This window comes from Xenia sp. Carnegie-2017, unplaced genomic scaffold (genome assembly GCF_021976095.1).
Source record: "Xenia sp. Carnegie-2017 unplaced genomic scaffold, XeniaSp_v1 HiC_scaffold_20, whole genome shotgun sequence".
Lineage (NCBI taxonomy): Eukaryota > Metazoa > Cnidaria > Anthozoa > Malacalcyonacea > Xeniidae > Xenia > Xenia sp. Carnegie-2017.
The window spans coordinates 10,585,879-10,610,278 of NW_025813483.1; the positions used below are offsets into that span (position 1 = coordinate 10,585,879).

The window sequence follows — 24,400 nt, forward strand, 5'->3', positions numbered from 1 at the left end:
ACGCTGTCCATCACGAGCAACACGCCAGCCAATAACAATAATCTACGTCAGACTATTTCGTGGAACACAACCGAGCCCGCAAATTTCGAATGTAAACTGAACGGATTTGTGGTGAGTTGCGGAGAACTGGGCACTGAAGGATCGTACACTACTCCTAATCTAGAAGATAAGGTGCATACGTTTGAAGTTACGGCTATCGACGATGTTGAAAATCGTGGCAAGCCCACGTTTGTCACTTGGAGGACAGGTACGCGCTCTCTTTCTCGTTTGCAGTCATTTTCATGTCAAATTTTTGCTAGTTTATATAGTTTTGCCTGTTTATATGCCTCGCCGGTGCTAAAGAAGAAGTTTCTATCGCACCGAACAAAACACTAGACACATATCTGTGTGGGAAAAACTATTGGTCAGGATGAAGCTAGGATAAGTTTTTCACATGAGAATTTTCCTGAAATTCAAGCAAGCGCAAAAGACATGCTTATCACATAACTACTCGAGCGATATTTCGGTAACAGATCCAGTGATCTTGTACAAGTGGGAAGGCTGATCGTATAACGAGTAGGATCTCGATGAGTGTGCTGTCACCATCTGACCATAAACATTCAAACATCGATCGTAATAAAGTGGCATGCCCCCCCCTCCCACCCGTCACAATACTTTTTCCTGGAATCTGCAATCTATGGGTGATCCCAAAAGCGTATCTAAGAGTATTAGCAGTTTTAGAACTCATTCTTAATACTGTTGTTGCCTAACTTCAAACCTCTCGTGAATCGCCGTTATGGAAATGCGTGTTAGTTATAAACTGTTGTTATTAAAATAATAAACAATTTTTAGACACAACATCACCAGTTCTATCTCTGACGAGTCGAAGTCCATCGCGAACAAATCAACCGTCGCAGACAATAAGATGGAGTTCCAATGAACCCAGTGTATTTGAGTGTATGCTCAATGGACGAAAGGTTGAGTGCGGAAATGGAACCTTTGGTATTTACACTACACCAAACTTACCCAACGGTCCTCAAACTTTTACTGTCAATGCCGTGGACAAAGTTGGAAATAAGGGTTCGCGAAATTCATCAGCTGGTTTCTAGGTAAGATTTTCGAAAATTAAATATGCAGCATAATTTCGTTTGACGTGATTCAAATTCAACGTGGCTTGCATAAAAACCGAGAGCCGTCATGCCACTATATTTGGCGTCACAAGCTTGAAAACTGACAGGCTTCATTTTTGCATGTTTTAGCGTACTCATAATTCAATTGTATTTTATGGATTAGGTCATGCATACGTTAATATTGCACTGCTAGCAATCGTTTGTCTAACTTTTCACAGTTGACATGATTAGATAGATATTGAGGCTGTGCAGTTGCGTTTTTCCAAAAAGCATTTAAAATGAAATAAATTTTGGTGTGTATCTTTTCAGACAACGAACCACCGGTCATAACACTCACCGACGACATTTCTTCAAGTACGAATAATCCACGTGTGCTGATTACATGGAACTCGACTGAGCCCGCAAACTTTGAATGCACACTGAATGGCGAACAGGTTGACTGTGGCAGAGGAACAACTGGAATATACACAACACCTGTTTTACCCGACGGAAATCATAAATTCGTTTTAGTCGGTGTGGATGATTTGGGTAATAGAGGTACACCAATGGTTGTTGATTGGTTAACAGGTATGTGTTCATATTGTCTATTTCACAAATCTCACCAAAACAATCTGATGTTTTTCACTTTTCCACATAGACAAAAAAGGCCCTGGATTAAGCATCACCAGTAGCAATCCAGCAAAGACCAACAACAAACAGCAGACATTTAGGTGGACCTCTACGGAACCTGCGACATTCAAATGTACACTAAATGGAAGAGCAGTTGATTGTGGCCAGGGTACCAATGGACAATTTACTACCCCGACATTGCCTGATGGCCAACATACTTTTCAGGTTAATGCCGTGGATAATCTGGATAACAAAGGAACACCACAGACTGTCAGGTGGACTACAGGTGAGATTGGTGTATCAACTTATCTTCATGATATTCATTGATAATACTCGGTTGCTCAAAAAAGATTAAAAAAAGCATTATGTTTTTACAATCTGTAGATAGTAGAGCGCCAGTTCTGACATTTACAAATGACGTGCCATCAAAATCAAACGATCCAGAAGTTTCAATCTCGTGGAATTCTGATGAGCCTGCTGACTTTGAATGTACTCATAATGGTTTGTCTGTTGACTGTGGTAGTGGAACCAGGGGCGTCTTCACCACCAGCAACTCACCTGATGGGAACAATGTATTTACTGTAAATGGTGTGGATGATTTGGGTAACAAGGGGGTACCGAAGGTCATTAGTTGGTTGAAAGGTAGGAATCTTTATTTCATATATTTGATGTAGAAGAATGGTTATGACAAGTATTGATTCATCGAATTTTTTCTAAACTTCGATGAGAGTTTATAATTTTTTACAAACTTTGCTGGCACGCACTCTTTTAACATGCGTTTTGAACATCTTGTTCATTTCGTATAGACACGACAGGTCCTGGACTGACAATAACTAGCAGCAATCCACCCAAGACCAGCAATAAACGACAAACATTGACATGGAGCACAACTGAACGTGCAACATTTGAATGTACACTTGATGGAAAAGTTGTTGAGTGTGGTTCGGGCACAACAGGTCTATACACTACACCTTCGTTACCTGATGGGGACCACGAATTTAAAGTGACTCCTGTGGATGATTTGGATAACAGAGGAATTGAAAAAACCGTTAAATGGTCCACAGGTAAATTCTCGTTCATGTACTTAAATTAGATAATGTTGGAAGGAGTTCTTTTTCCTTAACTAAAACTATGGCGGAGTTATTTCTTTTTTCATCAGCTGATGAAAATGAATTATGAGCTTGATTTTTATATACAGCAAGTTTTTATATACACAATATTAATCCTAACACGATTTTTATATACACATGAAAAACATGTGACTTGGAGACGAGATTTGAACTCGAACCTTCGGGATACTAGCCGAGACAAACAAGCTCATAAGCTACCAAGCCCACAGGGATTGGAGACGAGTCAAATCTCTTTGAAACTGCGTATAGACGAGAGATTCGACTTTATTCCAAAGCCATCATCCGAGAATATACTTAATATTATTCGTAACACGGTTTTTATATGCGCATGAAAAACAATGAAAAACGGTTTTTCACATGCATATAAAAATCGTGTTAGGATTAATATTTTTAGGATTCAATTTTATAATAGGACGTCAACAGGTAGATCGGCGGACTAGTGTCCCAAAGGTGTGAGTTCAAATCTCGTCCAAGTCACATGTTTTTCATCTACATATAAAAATTGTCTTGGTATTAATATTATGTATATTCTCTGATGATGGCTTAGGAATAAACTAGCATTAACTAGGTAGGAATTGAATAGTTTTTGTTAAAACTAGATAATGATGGAGTAAATTCTTGTTGTATATCCAAAACTGGACAATATGTATCTTCTCTAGATACGACAGGCCCACGTACCCAGTTCACCAATACTGTACCATCAAGCACCAATCAAACTATAGCAAAACTCAGTTGGAGGTCAAACGAGGCAGCAATCTTTACGTGTAGTCTTGATGGAGTCGAGGTACCTTGTGGTGATGACACTAATGGAACTGTTGGTAGTTATACGACACCCGATCTTGGTGATGGTAGACATTTCTTCTCCGTGTTGGCGGACGATCCATTGGGAAATATTGGACGACCTGTGACATTTTCATGGGATATCGGTAAGTTAAAAATCAGTGTAGATGTGAAAACATTTCGGCAAAGTTATCTTTCATTTCTTTTGGAAATTGATTTCATTTATTATTTTTTATTGGAAAAAAATTGCATTGTAGTGATTTTAACGTCAAGCTGGTTTCGCCAATTTAAAATGGTGTGTATCATTTTATGTATGATTCACATACATGAGAGCCTGTTCTCGTTTTCTACTTCTCTTTCATTACTACCTACTTTGACACATCTTACCTTAGTTTATATTTGTATTTTATATAAATTCTGTTTGTTCTCTGTTGTTTATTCATCACTGATTGTATAAACATTGTTCTTGTTCTCTGTTCATCACTTCTAACATTGACACACGTTATCTTAGTGTAAAGGCCTTTTGTTTTAGATTCCACTGCTCCAGACGTGGCTTTCTCATCATCTTTGACAAAGAAAACTCGAGGAAATCCTTACATTACTTGGAGCAGCTCCGAGATCTCTCAGTTTGAGTGTACTCTAGACTTAGAAACAACCTCTAAAAAAACTAAGTGTGGCCGAGGCAGATCAGGTCAATGGAATGGATTTAACATCTCCCATGGTCCTCATACGTTCTGGGTGCGAGGTACTGACAATCAAGGAAATGTTGGAGAGTGGAAGCCTTTCTCCTTTGAAGTTGGTAAGATTATTATTGAGTTCGGGTTGCTGTGTTTTTTGATTCTATGTACTTTTTGACACAATGCTTTCAGTGAGCAATGCAATGGCACGAGAGAGGTTGTTAATTGTGATGTTGTCAATAGAGATGTTCTCTATGGAGATGTTGTCTAAAGAGATGTTGTCTATAGAGATGTTCTCTATAGAGATGTTCTCTATTGAGATGTTGTCTATGGAGATGTTGTCTATAGAGATGTTGTCTATAGAGATGTTGTCTATGGAGATCTTGTCTATGGAGATGTTGTCTATAGAGATGTTGTCTATAGAGATGTTGTCTAAAGAGATGTTGTCTATAGAGATGTTGTCTATAGAGATGTTGTCTATGGAGATGTTGTCTATGGAGATGTTGTCTATAGAGATGTTGTCTATAGAGATGTTGTCTAAAGAGATGTTGTCTATAGAGATGTTGTCTATAGAGATGTTGTCTATAGAGATGTTGTCTATAGAGATGTTGTCTATAGAGATGTTGTCTATAGAGATGTTGTCTAAGAGATGTTGTCTATAGAGATGTTGTCTATAGAGATGTTGTCTATAGAGATGTTGTCTATAGAGATGTTGTCTATAGAGATGTTGTCTATGGAGATGTTGTCTATAGAGATGTTGTCTATGGAGATGTTGTCTATGGAGATGTTGTCTATGGAGATGTTGTCTATGGAGATGTTGTCTATAGAGATGTTGTCTATAGAGATGTTGTCTAAAGAGATGTTGTCTATAGAGATGTTGTCTATAGAGATGTTGTCTATAGAGATGTTGTCAATAGAGATGTTGTCACAACCAAGTCTGTGAACAGACATTTTTGTCAATAGAGATGTTTTCAATTGAGATGTTGTCAATAGAGATGTTGTCAATGTGGATGTTGTTCATAAAGATGTCACAGAACACTATTTATTTTCTATGTTACAGATTCCGATGGTCCTGAAATCACATTCAATGATCATCCAAAGAAGTTCAGAAGTAACCCTACATTGACGTGGTCATCATCAGAACCAGCGAACTTTAAATGTCGCATGGAAAACAGCTTGGAAGGGTTCGATTGTGGTAATGGAATGACGGGTCAATTTACTGGAAACAAAATTCCTGATGGTCCTCACAAGCTATTTGTCTATGGTGTGGATGATATGAATAATATTGGTGATGTGAAAGAGTTGCGGTTTCATATTGGTCAGTCTTGCATATTTTTCTTACTTAGTTTTGCATATTAATAATAAGATTAAGAATATGTTAGCAGTATCTTCCTGATTTGCTGGGCTTTGCTCAAAATATTTAGAACCAAATGATCTTAAATGCATTTACTCCCTTAAAATTAATCCGGTGTTTTGATATCCTGTCAAAGATAGAGGTTGTTTCAATTGTATGTGTTGATCAGATAAGAAACCACTTATTCTCTTTTTTTTGTTAACATTAAGATTCAACCGGGCCAAAAATTACATTTTCCGCCGACCAACCTACTGTAACGAAGAATTTTGCCACCTTCAATTGGACGTCATCTGAATCTGCAAGATTTAAATGTGCTCTGGATGATGGCAACCTGGAATTTGTAGACTGCGGCGAGGGAACTAGTGGCACCTGGTTTAAAGATAATCTTCCTGATGGTCCATGGCGTTTCGTGGTTTATGGCGTAGATGATATGAATAATAGAGGCTCTGAAGTCGAACACAACTTTGTTGTTGGTGAGTCAGTTTTTGTTATTTTGATTTAGGAAAAAGGGTTGGTAAGAAGTTAGTGTGGTGAGTGTATAAGAGTATTTCAAAAAGAAGAGTATATCAGGACTCAAGTTTCAACAGATCACTCCTGATGAAAGCACTAGATCGGCGTTCATATGGACTTATTATTAGATCTCTCCGAACTGCACCAGAACATAAAATAACGGAATGAAATTCTTCTACTAGATAACACTGGTCCTAAGATCGTATTTGTAAATCCACCTCGTTTAACAAACAATGTGCCGACATTTGCTTGGACCTCTCAAGAAGATGCCGAGTTCATGTGCTCGCTTGATGGCGCTGATTACGAAAAATGTGGTAGTGGAAGAACTGGAATTTGGACTCGTAACAATTTACCACATGGCAGACATACATTTTCTGTCCGTGGAAAAGATAAGAATGGCAACGTTGGCATTCCTGTTCCTCATGTCTTTAATGTCGGTAAGCTTTTCTCTTTAACATGTCTTTAATGTTTGTAAGCTTTTCTCTTTAACACGTCTTTAATGTTTGTAAGCTTTTCTCTTTAACATGTCTTTAATGTTTGTAAGCTTTTCTCTTTAACATGTCTTTCATGTTGGTAAGCAGTCTTGTGTAGCTTGTCTTTAATTATAAGCAGTATTTTTTAGCTTGTCTTTAATTGTCAGCAATCCTGTGTAGCTTGTCTTTAATTGTCAGCAATCCTGTGTAGCTTGTCTTTAATATATGTAAGCAGTCCTATTCAGCATGTTCTTAATATCGGTAAGCTATCCTGTTCAACATGTCTTAAATGTCGGTAAGTTATCCTGTTCAGCATGTCTGTAGTCGCAGTAAGCTATCCCGTTTATCATTTTTTTTGCTAACTTTGAAGGCAAATTAATGAATTTTTATTTTTTATGTTCATTGATCTTATATAAAAATTATCAGAATTAAAACTGATTAAAAATACACTTTCCTATACTTAAATACACTTTCCTTTTTTATGTTCATTGATCTTATGCAAAAACTATCAGAATCCAAACCAATTAAAAATATACTTTCCTAGATACTAGACCTCCTAATGTTATACTTGCTTCAACCACGCCAAAAACATCGAATTTCTCAACAACCTTCAAATGGACGTCAGATGAAGAAGCGACGTTTCTCTGTGCTATTGACAACTCTCTGCCTGAAGAATGTGGATCTGGTATCGACGGGGAATGGACAACTCCAAGACTGAATGATGGAGATCATGTTTTCTTTTTGATTGCTACCGATCTCGTGGGTAATAGAGCTCCAAAGAAAGCAATGCGATGGACAATCGGTAGGACATGCTGTCATTCCTAAGTATTTTCCCGTTGTAATCCCCCTACCGATATTTTGGATAGGAGAGCCCTAACATTAGAATATGATGGCTAAACAGTAAGAATTTTATTGCCGTCCCTATTAATCTATTGTAATCCCTTGCAGATGAAATTGTTAATCACGAGTTTTCGAATATAGCCATACCATACATCGATTGACAACATCTTTGACCACACATTTCCGCGATAGTTCCCCTTCATCTATAATTCCGCTGTAGTTCTCATGTATCTATCATCATTTACTGAGCATGTAACCATTTACATTCCGCTTTCCGCCCTCATCTACTTCTTGCGATTATATTATCTGTTCATATTTTATGGACTAAACTACTTGAAGACATATAATGCATTTCAATGGAATGTACTTGCATAAACCATTGAATGCATAGACCATTGAATGCACAGACCATTGGATGCATGGACCATTGAATGCAGAGAACATTGAATGCATGGACCATTGAATGCACAGACCATTGAATGCACATACCATTGAATGCACAGACCATTGAATACACAGACCATTGAATGCACATACCATTGAATGCACAGACCATTGAATGCACATATCACTGAATGCACATACCATTGAATGCACAGAACATGGAATGCATAGACCATTGAATGCACAGAACATTGAATGCATGCACCATTGATTGCACAGAACATGAAATGCACAGACCATTGAATGCACACACCATTGGATGCACAGATCATTGAATGCACAGAACATTGAATGCACAAAACATGGAATGCATAGACCATTGAATGCACAGAGCATGGAATGCACGGACCATTGAATGCACAGACAATTGAATGCATGCACCATTGATTGCACAGAACATGGAATGCACAGACCATTGAATGCACAGACCATTGGATGCACAGATCATTGAATGCACAGAACATTGAATGCACAGAACATTGAATGCACAGAACATGGAATGCATAGACCATTGAATGCACAGAACATTGAATGCACGGAACATTGAATGCACAGATCATTGAATGCACAGAACATGGAATGCATAGACCATTGAATGCACAGACCATTGAATACATGCACCATTGAATGCACGGACCATTGAATGCACAGACCAATGAATGCATGCACCATTGAATGCACAGAACATGGAATGCACAGACCATTGAATGCACAGACCATTGGATGCACAGATCATTGAATACACAGAACATTGAATGCACAGAACACGGAATGCACGGAACATTGAAAGCACAGATCATTGATGGCACAGAACACTGAGTACACAGACCATTTAATATCAAGAACAATGGATGCCCAGACTTCATGACTGTGATTTCTTTTAGACTCAGTTGGTCCAAAAATCTCATTCCTGTCTAACCAACCCACTTCTACAAGAAGCAGTCCTACAATTAGATGGACCTCTTCAGAAAACGCGAGATTCAAATGTGCCGTCGATAAGGGTCAGCGGCAATTCGTTGATTGCGGTGAGGGCTTTAGTGGGGAGTGGACTGGGACGAATCTTCCTGATGGTGTTACCAGATTTTTAGTCTATGGTGTGGATAAGACAAATAACCAGGGACCAACATCTGAACATCAGTTCACAGTTGGTAAGCTCTTTAAAGTGATTTCTACCCTGATGTTGTTTGCCTATACTGCTGTTAGTAGGCCATTACACAACGGTTGGGATTACCCAACGTTAATTGTGGCTTGTGAGTATTTTAAAACGTTAGCATCGTTCACAGTTCAATATTTAGACCTACACGAAATAACCGAATTACATAATTAATTTCCAAAGTCTTCGCAAGAGGAATAATTTGAGCTACACAACACGAAGTAGCAACAAGTAGTTGCTCAACTCACTAAAGTTTACATTGTTTCACCATTTCTTGACAGATAAGTCGTAGCAACAACATACTAAACTTTACATTGTTTCATCATTTATTCACAGATAAGTAGTAGCAACGACTCACTAAACTTTACATTGTTTCATCATTTATTCACAGATAAGTCGTAGCAACGACATACTAAACTTTACATTGTTTCATCATTTATTCACAGATAAGTCGTAGCAACGACATACTAAACTTTACATTATTTCATCATTTATTCACAGATAAGTCGTAGCAACGACATACTAAACTTTACATTGTTTCATCATTTATTCACAGATAAGTCGTAGCAACGACATACTAAACTTTACATTGTTTCACCATTTATTCACAGATAAGTCGTAGCAACGACATACTAAACTTTACATTATTTCATCATTTATTCACAGATAAGTCGTAGCAACGACATACTAAACTTTACATTGTTTCACCATTTATTCACAGATAAGTCGTAGCAACGACATACTAAACTTTACATTATTTCATCATTTATTCACAGATAAGTCGTAGCAATGACATACTAAACTTTACATTGTTTCACCATTTCTTGACAGATAAGTCGTAGCAACGACATACTAAACTTTACATTATTTCATCATTTATTCACAGATAAGTCGTAGCAAACGACTTACTAAACTTTACATTGTTTCATCATTTCTTGACAGATAAGTCGTAGTAACAGCTATTTGCTTCAAATACGAAACTTTGCAATGTTTCACGTTTGGTAAAGATACTTTAGATATGCAGAAACCTAGCAGTTATAATCACATGTTTTAACCCAAAAATTATAAATGCCTTGTCTTATATCACATTTTGCGCTTCCAGATACTCGGCCACCTCAACTGACCTTCTTAGGGGAGCTGCCTAAAACAAGAGAACAAAATCCAACCATTCGTTGGTCATCTAACGAATACGCCTCGTTTGAGTGCATGCTTCAAGATAACGTCATATTCGATTGTGGCTCAGGAGGCGAGGGATCATGGACGGGTAGGAACTTGGTTGACGGTCCACATATTTTATATGTCCGTGGTACAGACCGTCTGAATAACACGGGAGAATTCATCTCGACGTCATGGAAAGTTGGTGAGGCCTTTATTTTGAACGAAGTACAGTAGTTTTGTTGCATGTACGACTGCAAAGCATGCCGGGCACGAGGAATACAAAAAATGCCATCGTTTTAAGGCCACGTTAATACTTATCACTCTACATTACTCTTTGTTTAGCCGGAATCATGTAACCACTCTTCTTGTTATATAGCCTCTCCTTCTCGTGGTTACTTGTTCTTTGATGTTAAACAATTGTTGGTCGAGGGCACCGTGAAGTGTGAATTTTTTTCTGCTTGTGTTGTGTGAAACTATTTCTAGGTTCAAAAATGAATGAAAAACTTCCGTCAAATGATAGAATATGTGCAAAATATTTTCTGTGGTTTTTAATATTCCGTGTATATCTTCATTTAACCGTTGTTGTCCATGTGATTTTTCGTAGACGAGAGTGGTCCGCGGTTGCAGTTCCTAGGAAAGATACCATCTAGAACAAGACGTTTTCCTCGACTTCGTTGGCGTTCAAATGAGTATGCATCCTTTGAATGTTCATTGAACGGTGGAGAATACAGGAGTTGTGGCAATGGAATGCTGGGATCTTGGACAAAAGATGAAAGTCCAACTGGAAAACAGGTTTTTATGGTCAGAGGTCGTGATGTTAATAAAAATTATGGTGATCCTATTGCAGTTACTTTCATTGTTGGTAAGTTTCAAGTTGAGGTAACATGAAGTACACTAATAGCCTGAAGAATATTACGTGACTCTTGTAACGCTTTTTATTATAAGATGAAACACGTTCATTTTCTTTTCATTCTCAATACAGATACTACCGCCCCAACAATAAATCTCTTGGAACCACTTCCTACGACAACCAAAAGTCCAACATGGACGTTCACATGGACTTCAAGTGAACTGGCGAACTTTAGTTGTGCCGTAAACACTTTAGCCAATCCAGTCGATTGTGGGTTTGGATTAAATGGCCGTTTTACGACCCAGCCACTCACAGATGGTCTACATCGCTTCTATTTATTGGGGGAGGATGCAATTGGCAACACAGCAAGGGTAATCACACATAGATGGGTCGTAGGTAAGGATACAACGTCACATTTATACTTTCATCGACTGCAAGTAATATCGACATTACGTAATTTCTTACCAGCATGCATTTGTGGACGGGGCTAAGGACGAAGCTCTGCGACTTTAGGGAACATGCCCTCACTCCCAGTGACTTTAGGGGACATGCCTTCACTCCAGGTTTAACAGTCAAACAAGTCTGCCATATTGTTTATAGAACGGCATGGTAAATAAAAGAAACAGACAGTTTTCAAATGCTTATTAGATTATGAATTTAGCCGAACATCTCATAAATTTGTGTAAGTGTGAGTACTTTAGCATCTCACTTCAATCAAACACCAAAAAATTCCCCGTTGCTGTATGCACAAACCCTTCAAAATGCGCTTTCTGTGAACCACTTTCCCTTTAGTCGAGATTGAATTTTCAGCTTATTTTAGTGTAAGATTATACTGATCTCACTGAACAAATCTATGAGATGTTTGGCTAAATTCATTGTTTGTTGAGCGTTTAGAAATTTGTACTTTTTTCTACACTCCTCTGTAGAATATTATTTATACTACGTTTAAATGCATAACTCGTAATGTTGTAATTGAAAACGTTAAAATGCTGAAATTTTTATCCACAAATTAACTGCAAATGTGACCTTGTACCGTGTGGCTGGACAATATTGTCAACTTTGTGGTCCAGAAATATTTCAGAGCGGACATGTCCTCTTGTTTGTGAACTGATATCGTTGTAGAAAATTTCACACTCAACTTAGCAAATTTATTATGAATTGCTGTGAAAATTTGTTATTCTATCGTAATTACTGATATTTTCATTGATTTGCCCATGATTTCGCTTACTTTATAAACAGATAAAACGAAACCAGAGATCGTGATTCTTCCCAATCAACCTGGAATCTCCGACAAAGACATAACAATATTGTGGAAAACGGTCTCCAACAAGCCAGCAAAGTTCGAGTGCGCGCTAGATGACATGAACCAAATGGAACCTTGTGGCGAGGGCACTACAGGGTCATGGTCCGGCATTCAGATCCCCGATGGCAATCACTCGCTGTATGTTCGAGCCAAAGATGGGTTCGGTGATTATGGTCAGGTCCAGATACACTCTTGGAAAGTTGGTGAGTGATTTTTCTTCTGATTAGATGATATGAATCATTTCATTGGTTTGCGAAAGTGGGAATCCTCTTTTTCTTATCTTCTTTTATGAGCAAATTGTCTTATTGAATAACAGCTGTTTTTGAATCAGAATGTTGATTTCCATTTTGTCCGCATTTTATTAGCCATATTTGTAATTTTATGCAATCACTCTTTGTGTACAGACGTTTAGTAATGTGTATGCCATACAGCCATAAAAAACATGTACCATGCGGGGAAATAAAAATCGGCTTATTTTGAATCGTTTTCTGTTTCAACAGGCAATATCAACAACAAATTAAGCTAATGAATAAAAATTGCAAAAGTTTTGCGATTCTGTTGACGGCCACTCGGCTGCAATGTATATGTTTTATTGGCTAAATAAACTTACAGTAAACATTCTCATTCATTATTTTGCTATTTAAATGTAAAAGGGGATGCCCCCCTTCGAGAAAAGTGAGGGAGTTTCAGCCCTCCTTCTCCCCCACTTTCGACGAACCCGATTTAGCCAAAACATCTTGTCTTCAGCAAAAAGAAGTGCATGCTATCTTGTATTCAGCTATGAAAAGGTGGATGCATCTTGTATTCAGCTATAAAAAGGTGCATGCATCTTTTATTGAACTATAAAGAAATGCATGCTATCTTGTATTGGACTATAAAGACGTGCATGCTATCTTTTATTCAGCTATAAAGACGTGCATGCATCTTGCATTCAGCTATAAAAAAAGTGCATGCATCTTGTATTGAACTATAAAGAAGTGCATGCTATCTTGTATTGAACTATAAAGAAGTGCATGCTATCTTGTATTCAGCTATAAAGAAGTGCATGCTATCTTGTATTGAACTATAAAGAAGTGCATGCTATCTTTTATTCAGCTATAAAAACGTGCAGGCATTTTGTATTCAGCTATAAGAAAGTGCATGCATCTTGGAATGATTTGTGATGCTTAACAAACAGTTGTAGTTTTTACTCTCGAAGTTTTGCCTCCTTTTAACGCCTCCCTGCTAGCCGGGATCATGTAAACAGCCCCTTAGCTGTAAAGAAATGTATGTTTTTCCTGCCAGCAGTCATAGTGAGGCTTATGCTATCTTATGATTAGCCTATTGGTACACTTTATTGTTTGGCAATCAGCTCAAAAAAGTTCAAAAGTGAGTATATTATATTTATTTTTAGACACCAAGGTTCCTCAAATTCGATTAGTGGGCAAACCTCCCCTGCGTTCCACGTACAGCGTGGGCTCATTCTCATGGACATCTGATGAATTTGCAACGTTCTCTTGCGCCGTGGATGTTGCCGAGTACGCTGTACCATGTGGCAGTGGCTTCAGGGGGAACTGGATGACTTCAGAACTCGACGATGATACACACTCATTTTATCTCTTTGCGGAGGACGCTAATGGCAACCAAGCTGATCCTATTACTTATCAATGGACTATAGGTAAGAATGTCATTGAACGTGTACTCACATCGAGAAATAACCAGGAGCGTGTCGGATGGGGGACAGTCGTGTGGGGTGTGGCATCTCTAATAATATCTAATTCTAAGTATCGTTGGTCAAAAAATTGTTGAAAAGTTTTCAGTTTTAAATGTCGAAGTTGGCCACTTAATTTTACATTATCCCTGGAAGAATTTTTTGAGTTTGTTGCACATATTGAGTTACCTTTGAGGTCTTCGAGTTCTCAACATGTAAATATTGATGAAGAAGTAGTCACTGTCACTGTAACTAGTTGGTTGACCTCATATCACGCTCTCCAATCCACTTTCGCTCGCCATGCATACCCCCTTGAAATAACTGAAGTTAAGTGATATATTTGCTATGAAACACTTGCAGTAAACTGTAATATCAAATATGACCTTCGTACAAACAGACACGACCCCGCCAGTTGTGACATTGGACGAAAATTCAGAACGCGTATCCGGGCGGAGCGTAACAATAAAATGGAGGGCGAACGAGAACGCCATTTTCCGATGTTCTGTCGACAACGTATTTGACGATAGAGATTGCGGCAGCGGTCTTGATAGTCAGATAAAATTGACGGATCTTGAAGACGGAGAACATAGCGTATGGATTAAGGCCACTGACACTTTGGGAAATTTAGCTCCGTGGAAAAAACACACGTGGGTTGTTGGTAAGTCATTCATTTGCTCTTATGAATATGAAAGGGCCCAAAAACTGCATGCCCGATTGCGCCGTCAACAGTATTTGCTAACATATTGCTTTGTATAAAAAAAAATAGTAAGTTCGCATGTGTTGTTGTTTTCTTAAAAGATTAAATGCATTTCTCTGCTTTTCGAGCATAAAAATGTTCTAGTTTTATCAATGTCTCGATCGTTGCTTTGACCTGCCACTCGCCTTTGTCAAAAAAGGGGTGGGGAGGGGAGGGCAACCTGTTTGGCAACGACACTCCGATAAGTGAAGAAATTCTACAACGGAGATAAGCGGCTCAAATTTCGATACGACATGTCAAATCTGTCTAAGTACAAACTAAACTAATGATTGTTTTGTTACATTGCGTTGGATTTCGAGAATAACATTTCTTATGAGCAAGCACGAAATCATGGATAAAGAATATCAACGTGAAATGAACGAAAGTTTAGTTTGAGTCATTTCTGAGGTATTTGATGACGTTTTGTATGAGCCGAGCGTTTTTCTTTACTCATTTAATTACCACTTTTTGATGCTCTATCGTATAAATGTTGGTGACATTAGGAGCTTTATAACTTGATGTTGCCGACACATATTCAAGTTTGCATACAGCAAATTTGGGACTGCGGAGCATGTTTATATGAGGGAGGTTGCGGGGCTGCTTATGATATGAGGGAGGTTTCGTTGCTGCATAATAAAGCAGACTGCAGGATCAATGGTCCCCGAAAAATTTCTGAGGTTTGCGGAAAAAAATCTTTTAAAAATACAAAAAGATCTTTGTCTAAGGACCTGCTCTGCGGTCCTTTGATAAAGGAATCGCTTAGAATTCCCGCCCGCCCCAGTAAAGGCTGTTATAAAGTGAATGGTTTGAGCCCGGGAGTATCGTTACACGTTAGTGGATGTAGACCGTCCATGTTAGTAGAGTCCTGAGAAGGGCTGTTGGTGTTGATGTTGACTGACGTTTCCACAACCTTTGAAAATTACTCCTCACTCGACTCTGAAGACTACCGCTTTTCGAAACGTCAGTCAACATTGATACCAACAGTCCTTCTCGGGACTCTACTAACTTGGACGATCCACATGTACAAACATCTGAAGATTGTTACGTCTCCATCAATGTTACTGCGAGGTGCTTCATTCAATGGACTATTTCAATATCACTGAAATAACACTCTTTTGTTCAGATTCCAAACCGCCCGAACTAGATTTTACATCTAAACTACCCAACAAGACCAGCGGTGATGTTAAATTCTTTTGGAGGTCAAAAGAGGAGGCAAGTTTCAATTGTGGTACGGATGCCGATAACCTTACAGACTGTGGCGTTGGTGATGTTGGGAATTGGTCCGCGAAGAACCTATCCGATGGCGATCACGTATTCTACGTTGAAGCCATTGACGAATTTGGAAACAAAATTAGGATTCAACACCAATGGACCGTTGGTATGTAGATTTTCACACTATCTCTGTTGCTTTTGTTATCCTTAGATAAAGTGTTCTTTTCGCTTTTCTCAGTTGGGCTTTCCCTCCCTCTCTCACACCCCCACATGTAATGCTTTGCTCTGTGTTGTTGTATGACCCCATTTATGTATTGTTTTATTTTTTGCTTCACCATATACTTTTCTTCGCTATTTTTTGTGCCATATCTTACTGTAATAAATGCGTTCATATCCCCTGGTACCCTGCCGTAGCTTACAATATCCTTTCCTCTCGGTATATTATCCTTTTGTACGTTATTTTATCTTTATTCTGATGTTATACTTAAACTGAATCCTACTGTATCCCACCATACGTTACTACAAGACTACAATTTATCCTACTGTATCCCACCATACGGTACTAAAAGACTTCAATTTATCCTATGTCTTAGACGACAGGCCACCAATTTTGTCCTGGAGAAGAAGGGTTCCAGCCGTTACATCCAAACGAGTTCGATTCAAGTGGAGATCGAATGAAATCGCAGACTTTTACTGCGGTCACGAAAACTACAACGATATGAAACCGTGTGGTACTCTGAATACAAAAGGAAACCGCATCATAGATAATCTTCCCGAGGGGAAACATCTGTTTTGGGTGCTTGGCGTTGATGAAGTAGGAAACAGAGGGCTGCCTTTAAGTCACGAATGGATCGTTGGTAAGCACATTTTTATGCTCGTATTCTAAAAGTGACGTTGTGCCACACAAAAACCATGCTCCAACTTTACAAATGAGTTTCATTTTGACATCGATAGCAAGATTTTTGCTAAAATACTTCAAATGAAGCAATCAGTGGAGTAAAAATGCCGTCTTCGAACAATTATGAGCTGCTTTTCAAGCTTCACTCGGTTACTGTGACTGTGAGTTTGAGTGAGTTTTTAGAATACAGGACCCGGTTGCACGAAGCCTGGATAACGTTATCCTTTGGATAGCAAAAATCTTCAAACTTGTAAAAAAAGTGTTTATGTTTTTCTTGCGACAAAGAAATTTCGTAATCTTCGAAACAATATTTTATTTCAGTGATTGTTCAGTTGGACTCTTATACTTTTTGCTATTTAAAAGGTTTTATAAAAGCGTAAAAAATCTTGCTATCCAATGAATAACGCTATCCAGGCTTCGTGCTACCGGCCTCTGACGTTATTTACTAAAGATAATATGTACGAACCATGAGAGAATTATGAGATCAACTTGTCTTGTATAGACCAAACGCGATGTTGAAAAATTATCTCATTTTATAAATCTTAAATTTTTTCCAGTCGTGCTCTCCTCACTAGCGATGCCTTCTATACCTTTATAAACTTCTTTTCAACAACATCTAGTTGCCGGTTTCACAAAGACCAAATAGTGCTATCCACTGGATGGCAAAATTTTTAGAAAGCCCAAAAAGTCTCCAAAAAAAGGAAAAATCTACGATTTAAACTGGACAAGAACCTGGTTCTGGAAGTACAAAATTTGTTTGTCGTATAAAAAATATAAACACCTCTTTTCAAAGTTTGAAAATATTACTATCAAATAGATAACGCTTCCCCCAGATGTTTAATACAATATTACACCTTTTGCAGACACCAAAGGTCCAACGTTGTTCTTCGATCAGCCTATGCCAAGAAAGAGTGGACGAAGCGTAAGATTTTCATGGCGCAGCAATGAGAGAGCTAGATTCCAGTGCGCTTTTGACAACATCAACACTTTCTTTGACTGTGGTGAAGGCTTTGAATCGGATCTACAGTCGAACAATCTCAGACGAAACGGTCTGCATTCGTTATATGTAAGAGGCACAGACGATTATGGTAACGTTGGTGAGGTGATCAGAGCTGAATGGACTGTCGGTTTGTATTCCTTGCTATATTTTTGTTACAAAGCGTTTTTTTGTGATGTGCTGTTTTTTTCTCACCAATATAAATTCACGTCACGTTAGGGGGTGACCTTAAAAGAGGTTTGGGGCCGAATAAATTTTCACACCAAAATGGTTAGCGCATACTTATTTGAGCTACACATTCTTCAATAGCAATCTCTATTTATTACAATACCCAATCCAGTACGTGCACAAGTGCTTTTTGAAAAAGAAAAAACACATTCGTATGATCTATAAGTTCGGAATAATTGATAAAAAACGAAAATGATTTTCATCGTTAGCGGTTTTTACATCATATCGTTAATATATTTTCAATCATCTAACTGTCTGACGAAACAGACAATGGCATGAAAGATTCTGCTTTGGAAATAGCCCTGTGTGAATCTTATATGTATAAAATTATTTAAATATGTAGCTTCAAATAATGGTCAAATACTTAATTTTCACTGTGCAGATCTGGTCGCACCTGTTATATAAAATTATTTAAATATGTAGCTTCAAATAATGGTCAAATACTTAATTTTCACTGTGCAGATCTGGTCGCACCTGTTATATAAAATTATTTAAATATGTAGCTTCAAATAACGGTCAAATACTTAATTTTCACTTTGCAGATCTGGTCGCACCTGTTATATAAAATTATTTAAATATGTAGCTTCTAATAATGGTCAAATACTTAATTTTTACTTTGCAGATCTGGTGGCACCTGTTATATATAATTATTTAAATATGTACCTTCAAATAGTGGTCAAATTTCCTAATTTGCGCTTTGCAGATCTGGTCGCACCTGTTATTGTTGATGTCGGCCCTCTACCGCGTCTTTCAAACCCGAATCCCATCATCACATGGACAGTGAACGAAGAAGCCGTGTTCGAGTGCGCTTTGGACAATAACAATTATATTGGTTGCGGTAATGGTACTGATGGGACATGGCGTGGGCGTAATCTCCCAAAAGGAGACCATAGAATCGTTGTACGTGCCAAGGATCCCCAAGGAAACTTAAACAAGCTTATTGATCACAAATTTGCAGTTGGTGAGTGTTGTCTACGAAACTTTTACCTGGGGGGGAGGAGGGGGGGAGAGACAGACTACATCATTGATGATAAATTTTCTGTTGGTGAGTGTTGTTGCATGCACAACTTTTACCTGTGAGGGGTGTGCAGACTACATTATTGATCATAAGGTCTCTGCTGGTTAGTGTCGTGTACGAACCCTTGTTCCAGGAGGGTTGTTTGATACAAAACAAGGAATATGCTTACATGTCTCGATGTTTTCATATCCTAGCTATGAGGTTCTCCATAATGAACTTCTTTCCGTGTTTACCATAAAGTTATCATGACTTGACAATCAAAGCAAGATTAACTTCACCATAGATTTATCATGACTTGACAATCAAAACAATATTAACTTCACCATAAAGTTATCATGACTTGACAATCAAAGCAAGATTAACTTCACCATAGATTTATCATGACTTGACTCATGAGCTGACAATAACGCTGTATTTTAGGTATTCCTGATAATCGTGGACGAGAGTTCATGTTGGCGTTCATGCAGCAATATAGGGAACAAAGACAGGGCTCTGTGAGTTTGTTTATTACAGCTGAAAACGATACTACAGCCACTATTTCTACTCTCAGTGGCTTCAAAAGACGGATAGAACTGGAGGCTGATGAACTGAAGCGAGTTGAACTACCTATAGAAATCCGACTTTCTGGCAAGTATTCCTAAGACGTTTATATAAGTTGATTCTGGGTTGCAAAAGTCTAGCTGTTGGTCGAAAAGGATCACGTTTTTTGGAGGCTTTGAACGGCTCTTTTTTTACGTTTTCCCGTATTTTTCATTTTTTAATTCCACTCAAATTAGGATGTTTTTTTTTCGTTATGGATAAACTTACATCCTTTCAATTTCAGTTAAAACTACAGTGTTCTCTCTTGCTTTGCGCAGAAAAGATGCGCCTGCGGTGACAAGGATTATTTAATGCGGCTCATCAAATCCAACTTATCGAACGTCTTCATTCCATTTCAGGTACACAGAAAGAAAGAAAGGGTATCTCTGTGATCGGAGAACAAGAACTCGTCGTTTACGGTCTAAATATCATGCCTCATAGTACGGATGCTTTTCTTGCTCTGCCCACAGACATTCAAGCTACGGAATATTATGCCGTATCTTATACTGTCAGTCAGAATTCTCTCATTGGTGTTGTTGGTATATACGACGACACAATTGTTTACATTACATTGAAAATGACACGTAACGTTCCGCTGATCTACCAAGGCGCAATTTATCGTAACGGTGAAACCTTGATTGTTGAGATCAATCGACAGGAGACGTTCCAACTTGCGCATTCTGAAGATTTAACCGGAAGTAGGATCGCATCCACGCGCGTGATCTCCGTCTTCAGTGGTAGCGAGTGTGCAAACGTGCCCAAGAAGTTTGGTTTTTGCGATCATCTTGTCGAAATGCTTACACCTACTAGCACTTGGGGTCGACGATTCGTCACTGCGCCGCTGTTCAGCCGTAAAGCGGGCGATTTCTTCCGAGTGGTCGCCTCAAAAGACAACACAATGGTCACGTTTCATCCACGTGACGTACAATACCTGAATGCTGGCGAGTTTATGGAACGCGATATTCCTTCGGACGAGTATAAATTTATAACTGCCTCTCATCCTTGCATGTTGTTACAGTACAGTAAGGGAGCCGATGCGGACAATACCAATACCGATCCCTTCTTACTCATGATACCACCCATTGAACAATACGCATCCAATTACATTCTTTCCACACCGGATCGGGCTAGACAGCAATATTTCCAGAGCTATATAAATGTGATTGTTTTGACCAAACATTACCGTGGTGTGATCGTTGACGGTCGTCCTGCGTATCTCGCCAATTCGTTTAAGCAGATTACCGGCACACCATACTCTGCCTCCGCTGTAAGAGTCACGAAAGGCGTTCATCGGGTCGACCATACTTCTCCTATCGTCACATTTGGTGCTTTCATGTACGGCTATGCTTGGCGTGACTCGTATGGTTATCCGGGTGGGCTTCGTCTCGCCGATATTACAGGGGCGTGTACGAATGTTGATACACCTGCGGATGGCATGGACAATGATTGTGATCGCAGGATAGACGAGGAACTGAAAAATGGTATCGATGATGACGGCGATGGTAGGATAGATGAAGATCTTGCAACCTTCCCGCCTACAATTGAGCTGGAAAGTCTTGTACATGAGTATGAAAGTTGTACGTTTGTGGTGAGTGTTTTTTTCATTAGGTAGTTAATGGATTTGTGTGGGTAGCTAGTGCATTTCCATAGATAGTTAACAGATTTTAATTGTGTGCCCTGTGTTATAAACAAAGAGTCGAGCTTAGTTACTTCTAGTTAAATATCAAAGAAAATACTCTGTCTATGTGGTTTTGTAGTGGGAAATGACTACCGTGCCTTCGTAGTGGGAAATGACTACCGTGCCTTCGTAGTGGGAAATGACTACCGTGCCTTCGTAGTGGGAAATGACTACCGTGCCTTCGTAGTGGGAAATGACTACCGTGCCGTGCTGTCATTTTTTACCTGCCAAACGGTCCCTTCACACGCCCAAAACAGTCTGGAACACGTGTAAACTGCTCGTTTGTTTTACTTTTTTGATAACACACTTTTTTTATTTAGTTTTGTTTCGTCATTTTTTGCCTGCCAAACGGTCCTTTCACACGCCCAAAACAGTCTGGAACACGTGTAAACTGCTCGTTTGTTTTACTTTTTTGATAACACACTTTTTTTATTTAGTTTTGTTTCGACTTTCACGTACAATTGAGTTTTAAAAGATGTCTCTCAGAAGCTACATTATGTGTTTTGCCAAACGCCAAAACAGGCGATTTATTTGCCCTTGTTATCAAGTAAATTGGAGTAATATAAATGGATTTGCACTTTGCCCGTTTTAAAAACTTTTAACTGCTCCGAATCTCTTTCATCTCATTCTCGAGTCAGCCTCAATGTCCTTTAATTTAAAGTTTTGCAACCAAGACCATCGAATTTACATATTGAACTTCATCTTTGCAGGTTGATGCGCTCGTACCACGCCCCAAAGTCGTGAGCTCGGCAGAGTGTGATAGCAAGGGTTCCCTACGTGTGTCTTACTATGACAAGGTTTCCGAAAGAGATTGCATTCATTCCATCAATAGAACTTGGGAGGCGTCAGATGGCTGTGGTAATGTTGTATATCTAAGTCAGATCATCGAGATAACACGACCCCGTCTCACGGTTCGATTCCCCCTACACGTACCAAATGGTTGCGCGGGCTCAATTGCTCTTTCTGAGACAGGGCGACCTCAGGTGAGCTCCGAAGGCAGGAAAAAGGCTTTCTTGTCATAGTACTTTAACGTTGTGCATTACGCTTGTCTATAGTAAACGTTAGAGCCACTGAATATTTTTATAAAACTATGGAACAATGGAAAGTTCAAGGATTGAAATTATAAGAAAATGATGCCTGACGAGGACTTGAGAAAATTGCCAAAAAGTTGAGAAATGCTCTTATGATAAATGTTCGCATCATATGATGATAAAGATGATTTCAAAACGCTGATTTACTATTGTTCTATATTTTATCTATTGTGGCTGAGTCAAATTGTTTTTTAACATTGGTAAGATGAAACCTCGTTCCCAGGCTATTTACTTCGACGCTATCGAGGTCGGACAAGATAGAGAATTGATATGTTTGGTGCAAAGTTTTAGTGGCAGTTTTTCCTTGAAAAACTGTCATTTGGATTGAATTGTTTGATTAGCGATAAATCATACAGCGAAATTACCTTAACATTGGTTTGCTCTCAAAAGAGAAAAGTAGATCTCAGAATCGTTGTTAGCTTTTCATTCTTCTCCTCCTGTCCATACATACAGACTATCTTAGTTCATTTTTAACAAAATAACCTTCTTTTCTCACATCCTGCTTTGTTTTTGTAGGTCGAAGGTCCGTGTGACAGAGAAAGAGTTCGTGTAGCGTATCGAGACAATATCTCGAAAAAGGAATGTCAAGAAAATGGATTGTTGTTGGAAAGACATTTCACTATCGATGAAGTCTGTGGAAGGCAATACAAAGGAGTGCAGCGAATATATCCAGGTAAGTTATGAAGCTTCACTTCATTTCAACAATGATATAAGATAAACGACCTCGGTGAGGTGGTGATGATGTGTCTTATTTTGTTTTTGGGTGATAGTGTTTTTGTGTTGTTTGGTAGTGGTGATGTTGTAGGATGGTGGTCGTGTGTGGAGGATGTGTGTGGTGGGGCTGTTGTGTAGTTATGGTGTGTGATGTTGGTGTGTTTGTGGATGTGGTTTTGGGGGTGGGTAGTGGTTCGTGATGGTGTTGTGTGATATCTTTCTATCATTTTTTTCTTTATAACTGCGGTGTTCATTCATTCATTCATTAATTCATTCATTCATTCGTCACTCTTGTCATAACTGCTGTCGTCCTTTCTTTTCTCAACGTTTGATCCCTAAACCTACAGCAATGTTAAATGTTTTTCACGTGTGACTAACTTTGGTTTAACTTTCGTTTTATCAACATTACTGGGATGTTCGGTTGTGCGACACTCTGTCATGTGAAACAACGAAGTTATTTTTCGTAATTATATTTTCTTGTTGTTATAGGTGCTCGGAATTAGATAAACCAAAAAATATTCCTCTGGAAATAGATAAGCATATAATCCATCTCAAAACTCACTAATGCGTCTATCCCAACAACGTATGCGTGTAGCTGCTGAAAAGTGAACTCTTTGACATTAATACCTCAAGGTGTGAAAGGGAGACATGTCGTCTTGTTTATAATCATATATTTTTATGTTGTTACTTTGTACAAAAATTTCATTTTGTGCTATGAATAAATATATACCGAAAGGTTACGTAAGTACATTATTCAAATTAATCATTTATTGTTTCTTCACATATCTCGAAGAATCCCTTGCAGCAACGATTTGTTTCAAAAGCTTCACGTTTGAAAGGGATTGGCTAGAAGCTAAGATGTTCTAATGCTTTGCTTAATACGATTATCATTATAATTATTATAATTATTTTGAAGATGAAATTCACGTTAATTGTGTAGTTCCCACTCTGAAGAATTTCCTTTGATCATCAGGTAAGCGATGAATTCTGAAAAAATCATCCACTTTTTTACTTCTGTTTCATTTCATCATATTTTATTCTGTGTTTTCAATGTCCCTAAATATCCACTCTATAGACGGTATGGGGGTAAGAGGAACACGTATGTATCGAGACTTGAGCGGTGAGTCGCTCGACTTCTCGTACAAAGATTTAAGGCTGACATTAAAAAC

General features: G+C 38.5%; 1 protein-coding gene across 1 annotated transcript; it reads left to right on the top strand.

The window, feature by feature from the left end:
- The first annotated feature begins 831 nt into the window (after positions 1-831).
- Positions 832-23,979, top strand: LOC124442619. Its single transcript, XM_046993106.1, has 27 exons — positions 832-1,088; positions 1,419-1,676; positions 1,747-2,004; positions 2,103-2,360; positions 2,525-2,782; positions 3,508-3,774; positions 4,161-4,427; positions 5,366-5,623; positions 5,869-6,132; positions 6,352-6,606; positions 7,187-7,444; positions 8,811-9,074; positions 10,182-10,439; positions 10,842-11,099; positions 11,220-11,483; positions 12,327-12,593; positions 13,784-14,047; positions 14,478-14,738; positions 15,940-16,194; positions 16,622-16,885; positions 17,790-18,053; positions 18,855-19,112; positions 19,590-19,796; positions 20,108-21,336; positions 22,137-22,409; positions 23,034-23,190; positions 23,721-23,979. Exons 2-27 carry the CDS (start codon positions 1,655-1,657, stop codon positions 23,732-23,734), a joined length of 7,122 nt encoding a protein of 2,373 aa, XP_046849062.1. The 5' UTR covers positions 832-1,088; positions 1,419-1,654; the 3' UTR covers positions 23,735-23,979.
- The last annotated feature ends 421 nt before the right edge of the window (positions 23,980-24,400 follow it).

What these genes read in the sequence shown, in the direction of transcription:
- LOC124442619 (XM_046993106.1), top strand. Translation starts at nt 1,655, where the DNA reads ATGGTTGTTGATTGGTTAACAG. An exon ending in TGCAGTTACTTTCATTGTTG is followed by an intron (nt 11,100 to 11,219) that starts GTAAGTTTCAAG and finishes TTCTCAATACAG; the next exon opens with ATACTACCGCCCCAACAATA. An exon ending in GATACACTCTTGGAAAGTTG is followed by an intron (nt 12,594 to 13,783) that starts GTGAGTGATTTT and finishes ATTTATTTTTAG; the next exon opens with ACACCAAGGTTCCTCAAATT.